The sequence below is a fragment of the Protomyctophum bolini genome, assembly GCF_963924005.1.
Source record: "Protomyctophum bolini genome assembly, chromosome: 19".
In the NCBI taxonomy this organism is placed as follows: Eukaryota; Metazoa; Chordata; class Actinopteri; order Myctophiformes; family Myctophidae; genus Protomyctophum; species Protomyctophum bolini.
The window spans coordinates 34967581-34981943 of record NC_137880.1 but is presented as its reverse complement, the minus strand read 5'-3'; the positions used below and the strand labels follow the sequence as shown (position 1 = coordinate 34981943).

Here is a 14363-nt window from a genome sequence, read left to right as displayed (position 1 = left end):
TATTAATGATGTAACCAATTGTTGGTGACAGCTATATGGGTCACGTGGTGTTGCGTGCTACTAGCCTACGTCATTCATAGTAAAGTCAGCTGTTCAGGCATTTCATGAATGGAAGGAGAGAGGGGGTGAACGGGGAAGGTCCAACTTCGTTGACCGCAATCGCTTTCATTATGCTGTGATTCACTGTGGTATTTGTTATAAAATGTAACAAAAGCAGTACCCTGGCCTGGAGCAGTGATTCTCATGCGACTAAAGCAGCGAGTCTGACAGCTAAAACGTTTCCCCGCTTTAGCCTGATCGGCGTCATACGAGACGCCATACAGGCATACACCAATGTTGACTTGTCATCTGACTGACAGCAGAGTTCAACACTTACATTCATACTGATGACATAATGTTACCTTATATTAACCCTAGAACACTAAACATATTTTTTGTTACACCAATCACCAAACACGGGTATATTTTACCCAATATAAAATATTCCATAAAAAAAATATTTATCATCAAAATATATTGCAGTACAGCAATACGTGGCAACTGGAGCTTTATCTTCTTTAATATTTCGTCATGCCTTTTTACTATAGGCCTATAAGTACTATATGATTAACTTTTTAAAACAATTTAATATAAACCATGAAAAGTTTAATCATACACTTCAATGCAGCCAATTCAGTTTTACTGTCATGAAATTAATGAATTAATAAATAAATACATTGTGCGTGTGTGTGTGTGTGTGTGTGTGTGTGTGTGTGTGTGTGTGTGTGTGTGTGCGCGCGTGCGTGCGTGCGTGCGTGCGGGGGGGGGGGTTCCTTGACGCATGCGTCCTCAGGTCGCTCACGCCACGTACCTTTGGTAAAATCAATAACCACACCCACGCCAACACCACCACGCTGCTAGAGTGTTTGTTGCTACAATAAAGCCGTTTGTTTTAATTAATAACTCATAACATAACATTTCATTGACACGGACATCGAGTAGGCCGTCAGTGTTGTTTTTACCAGGCTGGAGAAAAACAACAACAAAAGCTTCTACAAGAAGCTGTGGAAACTTAAGTCCTCATGCAGTCTGCGGTCTAGGTGAGTCGAGTGTTTGCAGCCAGGTGTTGGCTTGGGCTACGGCTACTGTTAGCTTATTTAGCTCAGTGGTTTTCAAGGTCCATTAGCCTATTTGTACTGCTTTTGAGCTTTTTAATAATGGCTGCAATGTTGGTGAGTTTGACCTTGTTTAATACAATCAGAGAGGACTTTTCTGTTTGGATGAATGGGCTGTCAATGGCAAGTTGCACCTTGTTAGCACCTTGCCATTAACTCTGTGTGTGTGTGAATGGGCTGTCTATGGGAAGTTGCACCGCATTAACATATGCTATTGTTAAGTGTGTGTCACAGCATGAAACTATAGTGTGTTCACCACCAGGTGTCACTGTTGCACAGCCTAACAGACAGATACACTACAGTACCATTCAATTCAATTCAAAGGGCTTTATTGGCATGAGAAAACATACGTTTACATTGCCAAAGCAGGAAGAACAGTACCACTCACTTCAGGGTCAGATTTTTGTTTTAAAGTTTTGGCAGTTTGGAAGCGCTCGTTGTTGTTAACTGGCTGCGCTGCTGCCTCCTGCATTATGTGCAAATTCAACCGGGTTGATATGCAGGGCCGTTCAGTGACTTGAAACGAGCGCTACCTGCACAGAATGAATAATAAATAACATGTCTACGGTGTTCAATCAAGTACATTTTGAAATCCCGACGACCATATTTCGACATGGAAGCATTGATGCTTTTGCTTAAACGGATAGTTAACAATGTTTTAACTTGAGCTGTATGAAATACTTGCCATTAATATAGTTGCTGCAACTGTATTGATCGATTGCCAGAGTCTCGTGGTGGGAGTTCTGCTCTGGTTTTGGTGAATATTAATCCATTATGGACGGGAACCCCTTTTGGTGTTTTAACTAAGCATTATGTCATACTTTAGCTATTGAAAAATAGCAGATCTACAAGCTCATAGCGCGCCACCGAGTGGTGCGCTACGAGCTTGTTGCGAATGTAGTGAGCACTTACTATGAGACCTAGCAGATCATGTCTGTCTGTCTGTGTGTCTGTCCCGCTATCCAAATATGGAGTTTGTTGCATCAGCAATCACTCAGCTCCATATATGGGCACAAAAGGGGCCACAAAAGGGTCAACATATACAGTAACAGCGGGACAGACAGACAGACAGACATGATCTGCAGGGTCTCAGCTGCGTTCGCTTCCCGCGATAGCGCGTCTTACTGGTAGGTCTGCTATTTTTGAAGAATTGTGAAAATGCTGCACAAATCTTTGAATATAATATTCTTTCAGAAGAGGACTTTTTATTTATTTCGATGTCGGGCCTAAATGGGTTAAAGGGACAATGTTCTAAATCTTCTAAACAAATATTGTTTTGCACAAAGGGTGAAGTTTCCCTTCATTTTCCGGTCACTTTGTGGGGGACGCTGGGGTAAAATAAATGTGTTTTCTACCACTGCCTTTTCGACCAATGACAAAGCTTCTAGGAACATCTTTGAATGCCGATTGTGGCCCCTAGATGTGTTACAGAGACGTAACATTATTTTTTGAGCGTTTTACTCATATCTGGCTGTCTGAATACCAAAGAAATCAATTCAAAGAAATGTCCTTAAAATTTTGAGAAATATTGCTTCTAGCAGCTTTAATTATCAGGGCTTCTTGGTAATCCAGTCCCAATGCAATGCCCATATATGGAGTGTCACGGCAGCCTCCGTGTCGCTCTGTTCTCGCTTGTGTCACGAGGCGTGACGGACTGATGCCCGTATATGGTGGAGTGACTGATGGGTCACGCCACGGGTTTTGCCGGTTTTCATAGTAATCTACGGTCGCAATTATTATGCAGAATGTCCCATTTATTTCACACACGTTTTCAAATGTATAAATTGTATACAGATATTTTGAAAATGGCAGATCTATACAAACTCAACAATGTGTCACATCGCATGCTTGTAGATCAGCAATTTTCAAATGGCCGAAGTGTATATAGGGCTTAATGTGTGTTTTGTAGTAATGATCTAAATCAGTGGTTCTCAACCAGTGGTCCGGGGACCACCAGTGGTCCTTGAGAGGGTTCCAGCTAGGTGGTCCCCAGCTAAATGATGGTACCCAAATGGACCCTTATAGAGCGTTGCAGTCCCGCCCCCTTTCATGACGACGAGAGACCCGGAAAAGAATAACGTTCATTTTCCTCATAGACTTTTAAAAAAGTATTTATTTGAAGATGTTTAAGCCGCGGACAGAGCCAACTCAACTCAAGTGGTCAGAAATCATGACAAACACTAGCCGCAATTTGCAACTCTAGATTTTTTTTACAATTGGTTGAAATCTAGAGTTGCAATAACCTCCATCGACTTCCTATGCATTGTTTTGGTTTTGCATTGGTTTGTGACCTCCTGGTCTTAAATTACGTTAAACTCACCAACATTGCAGCTGTAGTCCAAGCTTGAATTATCCTCTTTCGATCTGGTGTCGCTTGTTTATCATAAAAGTCCCCCGTAAAGATGTTATGAGCTACTTTCTGTCCAAAATATTCCAAGAGTGACAATATCGAGCTGCCATTTTGATTTTTGCAACGTGCCATAAAACAAGATGTGAGGGGGAGTGCTTGTTTAATAGCGTCCCTCCCTCCCTAGGGCGTCGGCCTCTTCTTTGGGTGTCTTACCTGCGCAGGTAAGATTCTATTAAACAAGCGCTCCCCCTCACATCTTGTTTTATGGCACGTTGCAAAAATCAAAATGGCGGCTCGATATTGTCACTCTTGGAATATTTTGGACAGAAAGTAGCTCATAACATCTTTACGGGGGACTTTTATGATAAACAAGCGACACCAGATCGAAAGAGGATAATTCAAGCTTGGACTACAGCTGCAGTGTTGGTGAGTTTAACGTAATTTAAGACCAGGAGGTCACAAACCAATGCAAAACCAAAACAATGCATAGGAAGTCGATGGAGGTTATTGCAACTCTAGATTCAGCCAATTGTAAAAAAATCTAGAGTTGCAAATTGCGGCTAGACAAACACAATGTTTTGGGCTGATCAAATAATTTGTAAGAAAAACAAATAGTGTTGTATCCTGCCTTTTTTTTCATGGTTTGTCACAACTCCAGGTGGCTTTGTCCACGGCGTAAACGTCTTTAAATTAATACTTTTTTGAAAAGTCTGAGGAAAAAAAATAAAAATCCGGGTCTCTCGAGGGAGCGGGACTGCGACGCTCTATAGATCTTTAACTCTTGAGAGCGTAAAATGAAACCAAATATTTGGTTTAATTTTACGCTCTCAAAAGTCTACCCAATTAGATAATATAGAATTGTTATTTTGATCAACATCTGCCTTCTATATCTCCTACAGTATAATATATATATATATATATATATATATATATATATATACATACAGTATATAATATAATAATGGTACCGACATCAATACAGCATGGAATGATGGACAACATCTTCTCCAACGACACCAAAATATTCCTTAGTTTTTGGGTCTGAGAGGCCAAATGGTGGTTCCGTGGCTCAAATGGCCCCTCACTTCACACAGGTGTGATTATTTTTCACACATTGAGGGCGGGAATCCCTTTTGGTGTTAAGCAATATGTTAGATCTACAAGCTCATGTGCTTGTAGATGAGCTTGTAGTTGTTTTTTTTTGTTGAAAATGTGGCACAAATCATTTAATATATTATTTCAGAGCGAACGTTTTTAACTCAAATATTTTCTTCTGGGGGGCGGGGGGGTCCTTGGAACAGCATATTTTCAGATGAGGGTCCTTGACATGAAAATGTTTGAGAACCACTGACATAGAAACATGATTTTTTTTCACAAAACTGTCAGGATTTATAAGGCATTTGTAGAATTGTCCTCAGGTCTAATCCTTTTTTCTTTGTTTATTTTGAAAGGAAAACGATGCCTGGAGCCCTTGTCTGGAACCCTCCTCAGAACGGCGGTGGGGGATCTGGAACCCTCCTCAGAACGGCGGTAGGGGATCTGGAACCCTCCTCAGAACGGCGTTGGGGGATCTGGAACCCTCCTCAGAACGGCGGTAGGGGATCTGGAACCCTCCTCAGAACGGCGTTGGGGGATCTGGAACCCTCCTCAGAACGGCGGTAGGGGATCTGGAACCCTCCTCAGAACGGCGGTGGGGGAGAGGTACAGATTTGGCTCCCTGCCTCTCCCCGGCCTGTGGCCCTGGCAGACCGGTGAGTGTTGTTACAATGATGTTACACTGTTACAGTTATGTTATTACAGTGTTCACTGCGCAAAAAGTTCCAGACCTACAGCAACGCACCCAGGGTGCTGGCCCGTTTCCCGCGTGCCGCCCCGTGTCCGAAATGGTTACCGTGTGGGGGTCTCTAGTCTAATGTGTACTGTACTGTACTGTACTGTACTGTACTGGCACACCCGAAATCATCATATTTACAGTTAATACGTGAGTGTGTGTGTTTGTGTGTGCGTTAGGCTGCACACAGGTGGTGAAAAAAAACCATGCTGTTTTCGTGCTCAGACACAGCCACCCAGCCACCCAAGGGAGTGACACCACTCAAAAACAGTTTTCCAGGGAATTTGAGTTCTTCGGTCATTCCTCAAAGGACAACTTTAGTTTTGATCAACCAAGGTTCATGTTTTAGGTTATCAGAGAAAGTAAAAGATGAATGTTATTCGAGCATGTGGGCTAAATATGTATTTTTGTACAACGTTTTATGGTGATTTATTTTTTTATTATTTACTATAGTCCTACTAGATCCCAGGAAATTGCATCTGGCCACGGAAGATCACATGATCTACTGAATGTGAAGGTAGCCTACTGGGGGAAGCCACACTGTGTGTATACGCTCAATATGTCAGTCACATTCAGTAGATCCTGTGATCTTTTGTGGCCAGATTTCTTGGGGTCTAGTAGGAAATAAAAAAATAAATTGCCATAACATTTTGTAAAAAAATACATATTTAGCCCTACGCTCGAATGCCCCCGCCCCGCTGTCAAAAACTGCTAAAATCCCTAAAACGAAAGAAAGCTGCAAATGAAACCTTTTAGTTTCTCTAATAACAACTTAAAACATGAACCTTGGTTGAAAAAAACTAAAGTTGTGCTTTACATTTTGAGGTATTTGCACTTGAAAGTTTTCCCCCAATATTTTTTACTTCTACAACTACATCTCTGATCCAAATATTATCCTTCTACCTCCACTACATTTATTTGAAAACATTTGTTACTAGTTACTTTGCAGATTTTTTTTAAATATTTATTACAAAACATGCATTAACCACTTCAGTCCTGTATACATGTATACAAAAGTAGCCAAAATGATGAGAAACGAGGATAACTTTTTTTTTCAAAATTTCAAAAAACATGGGCTATAACCCATCGTTTTTGTCATTTTTTAATTTTTTTCAAAAATGATGAAAAACGGCGCGCTATAGTATGCCGTACGATATGGGCTATAGCCCATGGTCCAAAATGATGAGAAACGAGGATAACTTTTTTTTTCAAAATTTCAAAAAACATGGGCTATAACCCATCGTTTTTGTCATTTCGTCATTTTTTTCAAATCTTCAAAAATGATGAAAAACTGCGCGCTATAGTATGCCGTACGATATGGGCTATAGCCCACGGTCCAAAATGATGAGAAACGAGGCTAACTTTTTTTTTCAAAATTTCAAAAAACATGGGCTATAACCCATCGTTTTTGTCATTTTGTCATTTTTTTCAAATCCTCAAAAATGATGAAAAACGGCGCGCTATAGTATGCCGTACGATATGGGCTATAGCCCATGGTCCAAAATGATGAGAAACGAGGATAACTTTTTTTTTCAAAATTTCAAAAAACATGGGCTATAACCCATCGTTTTTGTCATTTCGTCATTTTCTTCAAATCCTCAAAAATGATGAAAAACTGCTCGCTATAGTATGCCGTACGATATGGGCTATAGCCCGCGGTCCAAAATGATGAGAAACGAGGCTAACTTTTTTTTCCAAAATTTCAAAAAACATGGGCTATAACCCATCGTTTTTGTCATTTCGTCATTTTCTTCAAATCTTCAAAAATGATGAAAAACTGCGAGCTATAGTATGCCGTACGATATGGGCTATAGCCCACGGTCCAAAATGATGAGAAACGAGGCTAACTTTTTTTTTCAAAATTTCAAAAAACATGGGCTATAACCCATCGTTTTTGTCATTTCGTCATTTTTTTCAAATCCTCAAAAATGATGAAAAACTGCTCGCTATAGTATGCCGTACGATATGGGCTATAGCCCACGGTCCAAAATGATGAGAAACGAGGCTAACTTTTTTTTCCAAAATTTCAAAAAACATGGGCTATAACCCATCGTTTTTGTCATTTTTTCATTTTTTCCGAATCCTCAAAAATGATGAAAAACGGCGCGCTATAGTATGCCGTACGATATGGGCTATAGCCCATGGTCCAAAATGATGAGAAACGAGGATAACTTTTTTTTTCAAAATTTCAAAAAACATGGGCTATAACCCATCGTTTTTGTCATTTCGTCATTTTTTTCAAATCTTCAAAAATGATGAAAAACTGCGCGCTATAGTATGCCGTACGATATGGGCTATAGCCCACGGTCCAAAATGATGAGAAACGAGGCTAACTTTTTTTTCCAAAATTTCAAAAAACATGGGCTATAACCCATCGTTTTTGTCATTTCGTCATTTTTTTCAAATCCTCAAAAATGATGAAAAACTGCTCGCTATAGTATGCCGTACGATATGGGCTATAGCCCACGGTCCAAAATGATGAGAAACGAGGCTAACTTTTTTTTCCAAAATTTCAAAAAACATGGGCTATAACCCATCGTTTTTGTCACACTGTGTGTATACGCTCAATATGTCAGTCACATTCAGTAGATCCTGTGATCTTTTGTGGCCAGATTTCTTGGGGTCTAGTAGGAAATAAAAAAATAAATTGCCATAACATTTTGTAAAAAAATACATATTTAGCCCTACGCTCGAATGCCCCCGCCCCGCTGTCAAAAACTGCTAAAATCCCTAAAACGAAAGAAAGCTGCAAATGAAACCTTTTAGTTTCTCTAATAACAACTTAAAACATGAACCTTGGTTGAAAAAAACTAAAGTTGTGCTTTACATTTTGAGGTATTTGCACTTGAAAGTTTTCCCCCAATATTTTTTACTTCTACAACTACATCTCTGATCCAAATATTATCCTTCTACCTCCACTACATTTATTTGAAAACATTTGTTACTAGTTACTTTGCAGATTTTTTTTAAATATTTATTACAAAACATGCATTAACCACTTCAGTCCTGTATACATGTATACAAAAGTAGCCAAAATGATGAGAAACGAGGATAACTTTTTTTTTCAAAATTTCAAAAAACATGGGCTATAACCCATCGTTTTTGTCATTTTTTAATTTTTTTCAAAAATGATGAAAAACGGCGCGCTATAGTATGCCGTACGATATGGGCTATAGCCCATGGTCCAAAATGATGAGAAACGAGGATAACTTTTTTTTTCAAAATTTCAAAAAACATGGGCTATAACCCATCGTTTTTGTCATTTCGTCATTTTTTTCAAATCTTCAAAAATGATGAAAAACTGCGCGCTATAGTATGCCGTACGATATGGGCTATAGCCCACGGTCCAAAATGATGAGAAACGAGGCTAACTTTTTTTTTCAAAATTTCAAAAAACATGGGCTATAACCCATCGTTTTTGTCATTTTGTCATTTTTTTCAAATCCTCAAAAATGATGAAAAACGGCGCGCTATAGTATGCCGTACGATATGGGCTATAGCCCATGGTCCAAAATGATGAGAAACGAGGATAACTTTTTTTTTCAAAATTTCAAAAAACATGGGCTATAACCCATCGTTTTTGTCATTTCGTCATTTTCTTCAAATCCTCAAAAATGATGAAAAACTGCTCGCTATAGTATGCCGTACGATATGGGCTATAGCCCGCGGTCCAAAATGATGAGAAACGAGGCTAACTTTTTTTTCCAAAATTTCAAAAAACATGGGCTATAACCCATCGTTTTTGTCATTTCGTCATTTTCTTCAAATCTTCAAAAATGATGAAAAACTGCGAGCTATAGTATGCCGTACGATATGGGCTATAGCCCACGGTCCAAAATGATGAGAAACGAGGCTAACTTTTTTTTTCAAAATTTCAAAAAACATGGGCTATAACCCATCGTTTTTGTCATTTCGTCATTTTTTTCAAATCCTCAAAAATGATGAAAAACTGCTCGCTATAGTATGCCGTACGATATGGGCTATAGCCCACGGTCCAAAATGATGAGAAACGAGGCTAACTTTTTTTTCCAAAATTTCAAAAAACATGGGCTATAACCCATCGTTTTTGTCATTTTTTCATTTTTTCCGAATCCTCAAAAATGATGAAAAACGGCGCGCTATAGTATGCCGTACGATATGGGCTATAGCCCATGGTCCAAAATGATGAGAAACGAGGATAACTTTTTTTTTCAAAATTTCAAAAAACATGGGCTATAACCCATCGTTTTTGTCATTTCGTCATTTTTTTCAAATCTTCAAAAATGATGAAAAACTGCGCGCTATAGTATGCCGTACGATATGGGCTATAGCCCACGGTCCAAAATGATGAGAAACGAGGCTAACTTTTTTTTCCAAAATTTCAAAAAACATGGGCTATAACCCATCGTTTTTGTCATTTCGTCATTTTTTTCAAATCCTCAAAAATGATGAAAAACTGCTCGCTATAGTATGCCGTACGATATGGGCTATAGCCCACGGTCCAAAATGATGAGAAACGAGGCTAACTTTTTTTTCCAAAATTTCAAAAAACATGGGCTATAACCCATCGTTTTTGTCATTTTTAATTTTTTTTCGAATCCTCAAAAATGATGAAAAACGGCGCGCTATAGTATGCCGTACGATTTGGGCTATAGCCCATGGTCCAAAATGATGAGAAACGAGGATAACTTTTTTTTTCAAAATTTCAAAAAACATGGGCTATAACCCATCGTTTTTGTCATTTCGTCATTTTCTTCAAATCCTCAAAAATGATGAAAAACTGCTCGCTATAGTATGCCGTACGATATGGGCTATAGCCCGCGGTCCAAAATGATGAGAAACGAGGCTAACTTTTTTTTCCAAAATTTCAAAAAACATGGGCTATAACCCATCGTTTTTGTCATTTCGTCATTTTCTTCAAATCTTCAAAAATGATGAAAAACTGCGAGCTATAGTATGCCGTACGATATGGGCTATAGCCCACGGTCCAAAATGATGAGAAACGAGGCTAACTTTTTTTTTCAAAATTTCAAAAAACATGGGCTATAACCCATCGTTTTTGTCATTTCGTCATTTTTTTCAAATCCTCAAAAATGATGAAAAACTGCTCGCTATAGTATGCCGTACGATATGGGCTATAGCCCACGGTCCAAAATGATGAGAAACGAGGCTAACTTTTTTTTCCAAAATTTCAAAAAACATGGGCTATAACCCATCGTTTTTGTCATTTTTTCATTTTTTCCGAATCCTCAAAAATGATGAAAAACGGCGCGCTATAGTATGCCGTACGATATGGGCTATAGCCCATGGTCCAAAATGATGAGAAACGAGGATAACTTTTTTTTTCAAAATTTCAAAAAACATGGGCTATAACCCATCGTTTTTGTCATTTCGTCATTTTTTTCAAATCCTCAAAAATGATGAAAAACTGCTCGCTATAGTATGCCGTACGATATGGGCTATAGCCCACGGTCCAAAATGATGAGAAACGAGGCTAACTTTTTTTTCCAAAATTTCAAAAAACATGGGCTATAACCCATCGTTTTTGTCATTTTTAATTTTTTTTCGAATCCTCAAAAATGATGAAAAACGGCGCGCTATAGTATGCCGTACGATTTGGGCTATAGCCCATGGTCCAAAATGATGAGAAACGAGGATAACTTTTTTTTTCAAAATTTCAAAAAACATGGGCTATAACCCATCGTTTTTGTCATTTCGTCATTTTTTTCGAGGCGTTGGAGTAGCAGCCTCTCATAAAGCTTGTAGGTGATGCAGAGGAGTGAAATGGGTCGGTAGCTCTTTGGGGATGATGGGTCTTTGCCAGGTTTGTGGATTGCAACCACTTTGGCCTTTTTCCAGACAGAAGGGATGGTTTTCTGTGCCATGCATGTGTTCAGCATCCCCACAAGCCAGGTCTTTGCGTTAGGTCCCAGGTGCTGTATCATTTCTGCCAGTATGTCATCAATCGCTGCTGCTTTTCCGGGTTTCAACTTTCCCATTGCAGTTTCGAGTTATTCTAGGTCGAAGGGTTTGGTTTGAGGGCTGGCTGATTGTGGTTGGTCTGATATCACTGTGCGATGGTATTCTCCTGTGGGTCGGCGGCGGTGTTCGTTACGACTGTTGGCCACCAGTTGTGATGCAACAGAGTTTGCTGTGACCGTTTTGATTATGGGTGGCTCCCAGAGGTCCCTGATCCCCATGGGGTCCAACAGTGGTCATTGAAGCGTACACACACGCACGCACACATGCACCTACACACGCGCATGCACACGCGAACCAAATGTAACTCTGAGAGTGTAACACATTACAGGTCTGTAACTCTGAGAGTATATATGATGAAATGACAAAAACGATGGGTTATAGCCCATGTTTTTTGAAATTTTGAAAAAAAAAGTTAGCCTCGTTTCTCATCATTTTGGACCATGGGCTATAGCCCATATCGTACGGCATACTATAGCGCGCCGTTTTTCATCTTTTTTGAGGATTTGAAAAAAATGACGAAATGACAAAAACGATGGGTTATATCCCATGTTTTTTGAAATTTTGAAAAAAAAAGTTAGCCTCGTTTCTCATCATTTTGGACCGTGGGCTATAGCCCATATCGTACGGCATACTATAGCGCGCCGTTTTTCATCATTTTTGAGGATTTGAAAAAAATGAAAAAATGACAAAAACGATGGGTTATAGCCCATGTTTTTTGAAATTTTGAAAAAAAAAGTTAGCCTCGTTTCTCATCATTTTGGACCGTGGGCTATAGCCCATATCGTACGGCATACTATAGCGTGCAGTTTTTCATCATTTTTGAGGATTTGAAAAAAATGACGAAATGACAAAAACGATGGGTTATAGCCCATGTTTTTTGAAATTTTGAAAAAAAAAGTTAGCCTCGTTTTTCATCATTTTGGACCGTGGGCTATAGCCCATATCGTACGGCATACTATAGCGCGCCGTTTTTCATCTTTTTTGAGGATTTGAAAAAAATGACGAAATGACAAAAACGATGGGTTATATCCCATGTTTTTTGAAATTTTGAAAAAAAAAGTTAGCCTCGTTTCTCATCATTTTGGACCGTGGGCTATAGCCCATATCGTACGGCATACTATAGCGCGCCGTTTTTCATCATTTTTGAGGATTTGAAAAAAATGAAAAAATGACAAAAACGATGGGTTATAGCCCATGTTTTTTGAAATTTTGAAAAAAAAAGTTAGCCTCGTTTCTCATCATTTTGGACCGTGGGCTATAGCCCATATCGTACGGCATACTATAGCGCGCAGTTTTTCATCATTTTTGAGGATTTGAAAAAAATGACGAAATGACAAAAACGATGGGTTATAGCCCATGTTTTTTGAAATTTTGAAAAAAAAAGTTAGCCTCGTTTTTCATCATTTTGGACCGTGGGCTATAGCCCATATCGTACGGCATACTATAGCGCGCAGTTTTTCATCATTTTTGAAGATTTGAAAAAAATGACGAAATGACAAAAACGATGGGTTATAGCCCATGTTTTTTGAAATTTTGAAAAAAAAAGTTATCCTCGTTTCTCATCATTTTGGACCATGGGCTATAGCCCATATCGTACGGCATACTATAGCGCGCCGTTTTTCATCATTTTTGAGGATTTGAAAAAAATGAAAAAATGACAAAAACGACGGGTTATAGCCCATGTTTTTTGAAATTTTGAAAAAAAAAGTTAGCCTCGTTTCTCATCATTTTGGACCGTGGGTTATAGCCCATATCGTACGGCATACTATAGCGCGCAGTTTTTCATCATTTTTGAGGATTTGAAAAAAATTACGAAATGACAAAAACGATGGGTTATAGCCCATGTTTTTTGAAATTTTGAAAAAAAAAGTTATCCTCGTTTCTCATCATTTTATTGACAATGATCTGACCCCCCCCCCAAAATCATGTGGGGACCCCCAGGCCGACCCACAGGTTGAGAACCACTGTGTCAAACAGTCACATGAAGCAGACATTCACAAGGCTTTTCTCTTTTGCTTCCAGCAAGCTGAAAGGCACATGAAGTGGCTGATTGACCCTCTGCCCGTCAACGTGAGAGTGGTGGTGTCTGTCAATGTGGAAACATGTCCTCAGGCCTGGAGGTGAGACACATCAGAAAATAGACCAAGTATCTATCATCAAATATTCAGTTGTTGTCAATGAAGCTACGTGCAATCGCATCCAGCATGTGTATCCTGTTATTGCTTGTTCAGAAAGGTATTTAGATATGGAAGCATTGGAACAGATAACGTACAGTACAAGAGCGGGTACTATACTGTGAGATATGTTGACCCTACAGTGACTATATTTCACCGTACAGCAGAGCAGGTATGCTGTGTTATTGCTTTTATTTCATTTTGAAATGTATTAAAAAATTTCACTAAAGGATAAGCCCCTTGAGTTGCAGTCTTTACTTTTGTAATTGTTAACTTCAACAAAGCGCTGGGTTCGGAAAAAAACAACAACAGACGAGCCTTTATTTATTCTTCATCTGTGGGAAAAAGCACTGCTTTCATGTAATAAAGTACGGGACGTGTATGGTATATGCGTGCCATTAGTGGGCGCGTAGTTAGTCAATTAATGCTCCGTTGCATGTCGGTATCACATGCTCACAATGGCTAATCTACAAGCTCACAACTTGTGCGTGTTGTGAGGTTATTGAACGGCGATTTTAGATGCGCGATACCGCCATAAGACAAAGTATAAATCCGTCTTTAATTGTAAATGGTTGTGTGTGTTTGCCTGCCCAGGTTGTGGCCCACCCTGCACCTGGACCCACTGAGTCCCAGGGAGGTGAGGAGTGTGGTCAACGCAGAGTGCCAGGCCATGGAGGTCAAACTCACCAAGGACCAGGTGAGGGGGGCATAACAGTGTGGACAGATGGTCCTAAGGCTCTGACAAGCAAATCGGATTTGTCAGCCGTCTGCTGTCGCCCCGTCGAAGTATCACCAGTATCTAGCCCATATCGTACGGCATACTATAGCGCGCAGTTTTTCATCATTTTTGAAGATTTGAAAAAAATGACGAAATGACAAAAACGATGGGTTAT

At 39.5% G+C, this 14363-nt stretch overlaps 1 protein-coding gene across 1 annotated transcript in view; it reads left to right on the top strand.

The window, feature by feature from the left end:
- The window catches only part of LOC308334697 (deoxyribonuclease-1-like), a gene marked incomplete at both ends in the record, with an annotated part of 53197 nt that overhangs the window by 15023 nt on the left and 23811 nt on the right, over positions 1-14363 (top strand). The window contains 2 exons of the mRNA XM_080791501.1: positions 13319-13416; positions 14065-14167. Of these exons, the coding sequence (XP_080647627.1) occupies positions 13319-13416; positions 14065-14167 (201 nt within the window). The remainder of the gene's footprint in view (positions 1-13318; positions 13417-14064; positions 14168-14363) is intronic.